The following is a 10,713-nucleotide window of genomic DNA, read 5'->3' as shown; positions in this document are numbered from 1 at the left end:
TACCTCATAAATATGTATTCAAAGGCATATTTTCTGACTGATATACCCATATGCCATCACTGAGGGCCAGAGAACATGTTACAGATTTGAAATTTGTGCCCTTAGGTCTTTCAGCATAGTACAATAATGAAGTAATTTACATTCAGCCACAGTTATATTGCAAATTTCCAATTTACTAGGGAATTCTATTTTCAAAAACCATTACTGATCCCCTTAAAAGTGAAGCATGGTTTTGTTGTGGTTATTTTCCTGCCTCCTCTTAATGCTAAGCTAACCCCCTTTCACTTTGTTTGTGATGCTAGGGCTGGCACTGCAAACTGCTTTTCCCAAACTCCCTTGCTGGTTGCCTTCCTGTTAGGTTCTGTCAATGGAAGGTTCTGATGGGAGATTGGAAGGGGTGAGAAGGGTCTTCTTGCTGCCAACTCCTATCAACAGATGCCCAACACACATGGCTCCAGCCTCCACTTTCTTTCAGTCTTCCCAGCATCACCATACCACATAGCTGTCAGCACCAACCAGCCACACCTTCCTTGGTGATCTGAGTCTCAGCCGAGTAGTACACTTTTCAGTTGTCAGAGCAATGACTGTGGGGAGTGCCAGCCAGCAGGTGAAGTAGCTGATATGTACCCAATTCTCGGTATTGAATCAGCTCTATGTGAAATACTTAGCATAGCTTTTGCCTTACAGAGTGTTGTAGCTTTCTTATACAATTGCAAGAACAATTTTGCGAATTTTTTAGTATCATGTCTGTGTCCTCTCCAGCTACAAAGGTCATGTTCCTTATTCGGGATAATCTGTGGTTAAATTCAGAACTTGGAGAGAGAAGGGGGTAGGTTTGTGCAAATATCAGATTTATTTGATGGTAGGCAACAAATGGACACAGGCTAACTTAAGCAAAAAGGAAATCCATAAAAGCTACATAGGAGCTTTGCGCAGTGGCAGTATCATAGCCAATGAGGTTTATCTGAGGCGCGATTATTGCTAATTGAAAAGCTACGTAGGAGCTCACAGAATCAAAGGAGCCAACTTGGAAAGGGTAGGAACCAGAGCCATTCCAGAGATCCAGGAAGCAGGAATCAATGGACTTGCACCTCCAGGTGTTTCACCAGCATGAATCTATAGAATTCACATTCCAAGAAGGGTGTTGCCCACTGGGGTCGGGCGCCCTACCTTTTAGCTGGTGGAGAGTTGGACATCCTGATGGACAGTCCTCCCAAACTGTAATGGATTAAGGAAGAGTAGTTCACTCAAAAGAAATCCAGCATGCTGTTTCCTGGAGAAGGAAAAATGGATGGTGGCCAGAAATTACAACAAACGTACACTACAATGAATTTCAGAAGAGGTCTTCAGCGGTAAATAAGAATGCATTGTATATGAAAACTTTGAATAAAAGAACATTGTGCTTGGAGTGAAACACTCAGGGCTATATGTCTACAAGAAGATTCTACAGTTAGGAGAAATAAGTTTTAGTGATCTATTCTACAGAATGGTGACTATAATAAATAGTAATGTGTTATATATTTCAAAATTGCTGAAAGATATATTTTAAATGCTTTCACCACAAAAAAATATTAACTATGAGAGGTGATGAATTTGTTAATTAGCTTGATTTAATCATCTCACAATGTAAACATATATCAAACATCACATTGTACCCCATACATTTATATGATTGTGATGTCCATTAAAAATAAAATTAAAAAAAGGTTTACATGCAAAGCTTTCTCATTGATGCTTATGGATTGGGACAAGCCTAAGAGGAGTTTCTTGTTCATTATTTTTCATTTGACAAATATTTATTTACCACGCCCCAGTGATTCTAAGCCTAAGCCTCAGTGATTCTGGTCTAGGTCATTTCCTTTATTCACTGTCCCCATTGCAGAGCTCAAGTGGCTGAGCCTCAACAGCTAGCAACAGGGTAGGTTGGTCTTTTAGAAGTCCAGAGGGACACCCCACAAAGGTTACATATTAACACATTTGTAAGTATAAAACAGTCACTTCACTTTACCTAATAAAATAGCACAATAGTCAATGCAAACAAAGTACAAGTTCAAAGAACAGTGTGTTTTCTATTATAATAATTTTCCTTCAACTCCCTCTCACACAACTGCATTAAACAATATTTTAAATTACTTAGAATTTTACCACATTAAGACAACTCTTCATTTGTATTACTCCAACATTTTTTTTCTAAAATGCATGCGTTTTTTCCATTGATATGAGCATTATGCGTCCAGCGGAAAAAATGTTAAAATAGGGCAATATATGAAGAATAAAATAACAATATACTAGTATCAAGAGACAATGGCTATTAATATCTTAGTGTATTTTCTTCTGCTCCTAATAATGACTGGATGAAAACAATTTGGCCAGAAACAAAATTGGTATTCGTTATGCTCCTCTTTTGCTTGTATAATTTTCAGATCTTTCTGTAACAAGCTTTGTTTTTGTAATAAGAAAACAAACAATAAAGGAGAGTATAAAAGAGCAGGATCTCTGTATGTCTTGTTCATCCAGCTAGCTGCAGTTTCCAGAACACTGTTTGGCTCACAGTAGGTACTTCAAAAAATTTTTTTGAATGGCTAAAACTTTTTTGCCCCCAACCTAGTGAACCATAGTTGCTAATGAACATGGAATCACTCTGCAGGTATGTCTGGGTATTATGTCTCTGATTCCTTTTAGTAAATAGTTTATTCTATCCATAGGATCACTTTTGCTGTCTTAATATAAGACTGATTAAATTCAAATTCCAACTCCAGCACTCACTAGCTATGGCACCTTGGCAAGAAACCTCACCACTCTGGCTCAGCTTCCTCATCTGGTAAGCACAGGTCCAGGTGCTGAGGGTGCAACAAAACAAGAATCCTACCCTTTAATTTACATTCCAGTGTGCAAGAAAAAGCCTGTGGACAAACATCTGTCAGATGGCGATAAGCGATAAGCACTGTGAAAAAACAGAAAATAGAGTAAAGGGAATAGAAGGTGATTACCTGTGGGGGTGGATGGGGGCATGTTGCTATTTTATAAAGGGTAGTCGGGAACAGCTAAAGGTTTAAACACTAGGCCCAGCATGGTGGCTCATGCCTGTAATCCCAGCACTTTGAGAGGCCAAGGTGGGCAGATTCTTGAGCTCAGGAGTTCAAGACCAGCCTGGGCAACACGGTGAAACCCTGTCTCTACTAAAAACAAAACAAAACAAAATCTGGGAATGGTGGCCTGTGCCTGTGGTCCCAGCTACTAGGGAGGCTGAGGTGTGAGGTTCGCCTGAGCCCAGGAGGTTGAGGCTGCAGTGAGCTGTGATCGTGCCACTGCACTCCAGCCTGGGTGACAGAATGAGAGCCTCTTTCAAAAAAACAAAAAAAGAAAAAAGAAAAAAGAAAATAAAAGAAAAAGGAAAGATAAATTTAAAAAATCATAGTATAGTGTTTTTCAAACTTCAAGTTGTGACTAAGCTCAATCATGAAGTCCATTTAGAATTTGCATTTTTGGAAAAATGAAATAAAATTCATCCCTTTCTTGTGTGTGTGCACCTGTTTGTGCCTTACTCTATTAGCTGAGCACAGAAGAGACAAAAAGAACAACCCCAGAAAAGTGCCAGAAAAGATTAGGACCAGAGCTAAGAGGTTGGGGAGAAAGGCAAACCCAACAGATAAGCAATACAAGAGAGAAAACATCACTTTTTTTTAATTCAAAAAGAAGTAGTTGATGGAAAAAAGGCCAAAAAAAATTAAATAGAATTGACAGATTCAATTTAACAACAACAAAAATGCAAAACCAATGAAATATGCTGTACATGATACCTTCGGATTAAATGCATGATAGCGTGTGAATATTCTCAGAAACTCCCAAAATATTTGTTCCGTATTTCCTTCTCTGACCCTCACTGAGGTCAACAGTATCAAGATTTTAAAGCCACGTCGTCTGGGAAGATTTCTTTTCTTTCAGTCCTTCAAACATTTCTTTTAATAGGTTTTGGAAATCATGCCTACTTATCAGAAATCAGTACACTGTATTAAAAGGATACAAATCATCTCCCAAGCCGCCTCTTGTTTTGCACACGAGGTTCTCTTTGAAGCAGAGCCATAAGGTACAATTATTCTAGAACAAGGTGGGCAAACTACAGTCCTCCGACTAAATCTAACCCACCACATGTTTTTGTATGGCCCTCGACCTGAGAATGGTTTTTCCGTTTTCAAGCGGTTGAAAAAAAGATTTTGTGACCCTGAAAACGATTTCAGTGTCTGTAGTTTTATTGGAACACGGCCAAATGTATCCACATTTTCCACGGCTGCTTTGCGCTACAACGCGACAGAGTCGAGCAGTTGCCCCCGAAGCCTAAAATATTTACTATCTCGGTCCTTTTAGAAAAAGTCTTGCCAACCAGCGTCCTAGAATATGAGGGCTGTATTGCTTAAACACCCTTCCAACTCTTTTCCCTCTCCAGCCACCCCCTCAGCCTTAGGCACTAACAAGATTCTTTGACCCGGCATAGGGGGAGGGCGTTATAATAATGAACTGTATTGTATCGGAAACAAGACAGTAAATATCTACAGAAGGGAATGTGTGACTGGTTCTGCCACTGACTAACGTCTGGGTTTGCGTCCCGGTCAGAAAAGTGGGCATGACAGCGGCATCTGCAAGATAGCATCTGAGCATGAAGGCACTTGGAAAGGTATCAAGGCAGCAAATGTTCCGGGGGTGCTTTTGCAAGAGGAGCCTCTCTCGGAGCTGGACGTACACTTCGGTTCCCTTTGCACGCAGGCACCTTGGTCGCCTCCCCCAACTCCGTCCCCTCTGCTCCCGGCCCTCATTTTCTTTTATTCCCCTTTTGGCCTTGCAGCCAGCTTTCTCCTCCCCCGATACACTCCCCAGGGGCTACGAAGTTCCCGAGCAGAGCAGGGCTCAGGTAAGCAGGCCCAGGGCAGTTCAGCCCTGCTCTCTCCAGCTCCGCCAGCTTGGGGTGGGGTCGCCCTGGGACCCCTGCAGGTGACAAAAATGACTCAGCAGGGGCCGGGGCTGGGATGCGAAAGGAATGCCAGTGCTGGAACAAAATCCCCTGAAGCACGAAGAGGCCTCAAACCATCATCTTAAGGACCCAAACATCGAACAAATTAAAATGTAACAATGTAAATCGGTTTCGGCCCGCCGGCGGCCTGTGCCGCTACAGGCTGCACATTTAGCCTAACAAGGCGGCCCGGCGGCTTTTGCAGGCAAAAAACGCCCGCGGCCTCTCCAGAAGCTCTCCTCCCTCTGAGACCAGCCCCACCTCGGCCCGACCGGGCCCCAGGAAAGGCCAGTCGGCTGCAGGAGAACATTTCAGGGGTGCAGAGAATTGCATGTCCGTGATTATCAGGGAGACTTTGAAGGCACAGTAATCTCTCGAGAACAGGAACCATTTTCCCCTCTTGCTCTGAGATTTTGCTTGGCTAAGCGGCAGCAGCCTCCCTGCCCCCCTCTCACCCCCACCACCGCTGCCGCTACAAGCAACCACGCCCCGCGGGCCCCAAGGCTAGCCGCCCCGGGGCTCGCGGCCCCCGCTCAGCCGGCCAGCCGCGCCTCCATCCACCCCACCCTCGCGCGCCCCCATCCGCCCCGCCCCGCCCCCTCGGGCCCTCATCCGCCCCGCCCCCTTGCGCCCCCATCCGCCACCGCGGCCGGCCCTGGGAGCGCCGGGCAAGCCCTCGCGCCTGCGCATCGCCAACTTCCTGCCGCGGCACGCTCCGCCCACCCCCAGAAGCCCGCCTCCGAACGCCGCGTGAAACCCGCCCGCCGCGCGTCATTGGTCGCGGCGCTGGAGCCGTTGGCTCCCAGACCCGCCTCGCCGCCTCCTCTCACTTTTCCCAGGGCGGATGCGCCTGCGCTTAGCTGCCTGGGCGGGCTGGGAGGCGCGGGTTGAAAAGTCTCGTTCCAAGTTTGGAGAGAGAGAGAAGAGCGCCTCAGACCTCGGTACCCGCGAGCGGGGAGGAGGCAGGAAACAAGGACGCGGCGTCTGGGGAGCACCCAGGCAGCAAGACTGGGCCCGGGCTTTCGACCGCGGGGAGTGTGTGACGCGTTTGGGAAAGGCAGGAGCGCCAGTGGTCGGGCTGCTCTTGGCTAACGAGGGGAGTCCGAGGCGGCGGCGAGGGGCGAACGACCCGACGCAAGATGGCGAGTAAAGAGAGTAAGAGGCCCTGCGGGGCGGCGCGCGCCGGGGCCGCGGGGGGCGGCGGGCGCGCGAGGCCGCGGCACGCGCCGGCGAAAGGCGCGAATTGGCGTGCGGAGCAGGGGGCGGGGCCGGGCGCGAGGCTGGGCGCGCGCCTCGAGGGGCCTGCGCGGGACGGGACCGCCGTGCCGAGGGCTCCGAGCACTTCCGGAGCCGGGCGCGGGGCCGAGGGCTGGGCCCCCCTCTTCTCTTCCCTCCTCCAGCGGCTGCGCTCCCTCCGGCGCCCTCGGCCCCGGGGCGGAGGCGGCCGCCGCCGCCGGGAAGCGAACGCCGCGGCTCCTTCTACGCGCGCGCGTTGACCGCCTCGGGGTCGCGGCCCTTGTCCGGGGGTTGCTGGAGCCCTCAGGCCTATGGCTGCCGAGGCGGGTGTCGTGGGAGCTGGGGCCTCCCCTGATGGGGATTGGAGGGACCAGGCCTGTGGGCTTCTGGTACACGTGCAGTTGTCTTCCCGAGTGGGTCGCGCAGCCCCTGTACGTACAGGTCGTCATCTTAGAACAGGTGCGAACAGCTGTAACAGGGTAAACAATTTCCATGTCCGTGTAATTGACTACCCAACATGGTATACGCAGAGGGTATTGATCTCAACGGAAAAAAAGAGGCTTCGTGGTTGGTAGTATTTTCTTCACCTTCTGGAAGAGCAGTTAGTTGTCCGTGTCCAAATTAGAGGTAAAAGGAAAGAGTACATGAGGTGTGGCCATCTTGAGGTGACCTCCAATTTCTGACTTCGATCCATCTCAGCCACTTAATTGTGTGGGCTTTCTCCAAATTTCAGTGTTTGAAGATACTGTGGAGGAGCGTGTCATCAATGAAGAATATAAAATCTGGAAGAAGAATACACCGTTTCTGTATGACCTGGTTATGACCCATGCTCTTCAGTGGCCCAGTCTTACCGTTCAGTGGCTTCCTGAAGTGACTAAGTAAGGGTTTCTGGCAACTTTTTTTTTTTTTGCTTAAATTTAACTGTCGTTCTGAATTTCCTAGTTTTGGCGTTTTATACCTAGAACATAAGTATGTAATCAGCCCTTGCATGGGGTGGCAGGTGGTTTTTATTTCCAAAACTTAACGTGATTTATGGGATGATTTCTGGCGTATAGTGTGGTGGTAAAAGGGGAGAAAGAATCGTTGTGAGATTAATGGTATTTGGAGGAAACACTGAATGTATTTGACAGTTCCTGGGCTCGAATGTAGAGCAGCATCTCTCTGGGCCCAAACTAATGCGTTTCTTTAAAACTTTATTGGAAAAGAGAATATTTACAGAAAAGTTCACACATCATAAGTGTTGTATGGCTTCATAAATTTTTGCAAAGTGAACACACGTAACAGTCACCCAAGATAAATACATTTTAATTGGTAAAGGCAAAAAGACCTTGTCAACAATTGACCAAAGAAAAGATGTTATCGGCTTATGGAATACACTTTGAGATTGCCGTTATTCATAAGAGTATTCTTTTCTGTTAGATCTACGGTTTCTCTGGTAATAATTGCTGGCATTTATTGAGCACTCAACAGGGCCTGGCACATCTGAAGAATCTACGTCTTGTTGTTGTAAGCCTCACAGTAGTACTATGCTGTAGGTAATTTTCATTATCCTTGTTTTACTGATAGGGGAACTGGGAGTGAGCGTTTAAGTGCCATCCCAAGATCACACAGCTGGTCCCTGCGTTAGTCTGCCTTTCTCATTCACTTGAACCTTTTTTAGTAGGAACTTGACCATGTACTTTTAAAGTGTATTAAATATGGGGCCAGGCACAGTGGCTTATACTCCTGTAATCCTAGCGCTTTGGAAGGTTAGCTTGAGCTCAGGAATTCAAGGCTGCAGTGAGCCATGATTGCGCCACTGCATTCCAGCTTAGCCAACAGAGTGAGACCCTGTCTTCCAAAGAAACAACAAAAAAGCATCTTAAATTTGGGTGTTGTGGGCATATAATTTAAAGAGGATTAAATGAAACTCTAACCTAAAAAGAGGATTTTGCAACAAGTTATAAAAATAATAAGCTAATTTTGGCTGGGCGCGGTGGCTCACGCCTGTAATCCTAGCACTTTGGGAGGCCGAGGCAGGTGGATTGCCTGAGCTCAGGAGTTCGAAACCAGCCCAGGCAACACGGTGAAACCCTGTCTCTACTAAAATACAAAAAAAAAAAAATTAGCCGGGCGTGGCAGCGTGTGCCTGTAGTCTCAGCTACAGGCTACAGGGAGGCTGAGGCAGAAGAATTGCTTGAACCTGGGAGGCGGAGGTTGCAGTGAGCCAAGATCGCACTACTGCACTCCGGCCTGAGCGAGAGCGAGACTCTCTCTCAGAGACTCTCTTAAAAATAAAAATAATAATTACAATAATAATCTAATTGTATATAAAACTGCTCTTACAATGGCTAGGTTCTCCATATGCAAACATTGATTTCCATACAGATAGGAATTTCCACTGGGCTTCCCAAAAATCTAAATGTAAATGTACAGATGTGGGAAGAGTAGAGAAGAACTAAGTGATGGACACTTGGAAGCATTGACGTTTACAGTCACCTTTGAACAGATTGAAAACTAGATTAAGCATCGTATGCCCAGGGGTATTCAAGTTCTGGTTTGAGCATTGTGTGCAGTTGCCTCTTTGGTCTGTTAAGCAGATTTAAAATGTATTAACTAAATTTACCTTTTGGGGGATCTTTTTGACCCACTGTAACATAATGGAAAACAGCAGGGACTTTAAACTTAGAGACCTGGGTTAGAATCATGCCCCTGCTTCTTCTTAGCTTTGTGAACTGGGGCCGTGTTGTCTGGGCTGTAAATGGAGATGTTGGTCGTACTGACTACCTACATTTGAGGGAATTAAATGAGATCATGCATGTTAAAGTGCCTGGTGCAGCATAAGTACACAGTAAGTGGTGACTGATGCTGATTCTCCCACCCCTTCCTGTTCAGAAATAATTTGTCAGGATTGAAATAGCTCTGTTTCTTCATTTGGATTTCAATGGAAGCTACTTGCTGAAGTTTTTTTTTTTAAATGTTACCTATAATATGTAATACTTAGGAATGTAACAGAAAATGCTTTAATTAAATTATTTAATATGTATCATGGTGTTCTTTGTATACAAAGCTGTTGTGGGATTGAGTTGTGGGACGTGCAGTGCCTTAGAGAATGTAAGAAAATGCCAAGCAGCCTGCATTCTTGGATGTTGAGGATTGCTGTGTGGTGCTTTGTAGGGTTCAGTTAGGGTTATAAAGGGACTGTGTTTTATCACCATACAGAACAGTAAAAATGTTGACTGTTCCTCAGTGTCTGACTCTGAGGAACAAGACCCTGCTCCACCTCATAAGCCTTTCTTCTGCCGACTTACAACATGCTTCATAACGATTACTTGGACTTTCTGAGCTATTGTCCTTCAGTTTAGTTAGGTAATTGTCCAAATAATTGATTTGGCTTGTTTTTTTTTTTTTTTTTTTGGAGACAGAGCAAGACTCTGTCTCCCAGGCTGGAGTGCAGTGGCACCATCTTGGCTCACTGCACCCTCCACCTCCCAGGTTCAAGCGTTTCTCCTGCCTCAACCTCCTGAGCAGCTGGGATTACAGGTGTGTACCACCACACCCAGCTAATTTTTGTATTTTTAGTAAAGACAGCGTTTCACCATGTTAGTCAGGCTGGTCTCAAACTCCTGACCTCATGATCTACCCACCTCAGCCTCCCAGAATGCTGGGATTACAATTGTTGATTTGACTTTTAAAAGGTTTTATTTAGATATCTCTAAGAAATTGTGTTTTTTTTAAAATTAGGTAGTTATTTCATATCTCTTGTTGAATAATGTTTTAAATATATCGAGACTAAGTTATTGTCTATCTAAAAAGCTTTGTAGTTTTTCAAATTCAGGAAGTACAAAAGGATGTAGAGTGAAGAATAAGTCCCCTTTCCACATCCCTTACTGTCCTACTTCCTTTCCCCAGTCATTGTTTTCAATTTCCTAACCCATCCTTGCCAGCGTGTAAAAGTGCATACCTGTATCTTCATTTTTTATGGTAGCAAGTTCTTCACTTGAGTTTGTCAGTAAGAGTACATATTGGAGATTTTCCTGTCAGCATGCTTGGATATGCTTGTTCTTTTCAAGGGTGCCATAGAATTTTGTTTATAGATACGCTGTGTAATACATGATACCAGTTCGTTACTGATGGGTGTTTAGTAATTTTCAGTCTTTTTGCTGCTATAAACAATACTGCTGAGAATAATCTTGTAATAGGCCATATTTATGTGATGCTTGGCTAAATTTCCTAGTGGTAGTTACTGGGGTCAGAGGATTCTGCACTGAAAATGAATAGGCTCTCTTAACCATTAGTGCTTCTGCAGCCTTTAAATACATCCAGTATTGGAGGAAAGTAGTGTCATATTGATTAGTTTAGGAAAACAGGCTGTGTTTTAGTGATGGAAGTGAAAGGATTTCTAGTAAAAAGAAAAGTCCTCATATGATGATCAAGTTGGGGAAAACTGGAATAATTAAATTTGAGTCCAGAGGGATTTTTAAGCTCCTCCA

General features: G+C 45.2%; 1 protein-coding gene and 1 pseudogene across 3 annotated transcripts in view; both read left to right on the top strand.

Annotated features, from left to right (window-relative positions):
* Positions 1-924: 924 nt before the first annotated feature.
* On the top strand, positions 925-1,046 carry LOC112616807 (annotated as a pseudogene).
* A 4,702-nt stretch (positions 1,047-5,748) lies between these two features.
* Positions 5,749-10,713, top strand: part of RBBP7 (RB binding protein 7, chromatin remodeling factor) — a 32,086-nt gene continuing 27,121 nt past the window's right edge. Inside the window, exons 1-2 of one of the 3 annotated variants that reach the window (XM_025371600.1) lie at positions 5,749-6,160; positions 6,975-7,119. In XM_025371600.1, coding sequence (XP_025227385.1) covers positions 6,145-6,160; positions 6,975-7,119 — 161 coding nt within the window. In that variant the 5' untranslated portion in view covers positions 5,749-6,144. Of the gene's footprint in view, positions 6,161-6,311; positions 6,701-6,974; positions 7,120-10,713 lie in introns of those variants that run through there. The other 2 variants (XM_025371598.1, XM_025371599.1) reach the window with 2 other exon arrangements.

This window comes from Theropithecus gelada, chromosome X (assembly GCF_003255815.1).
Source record: "Theropithecus gelada isolate Dixy chromosome X, Tgel_1.0, whole genome shotgun sequence".
Lineage (NCBI taxonomy): Eukaryota > Metazoa > Chordata > Mammalia > Primates > Cercopithecidae > Theropithecus > Theropithecus gelada.
This window is presented reverse-complemented; position numbering and strand designations above follow the sequence as displayed.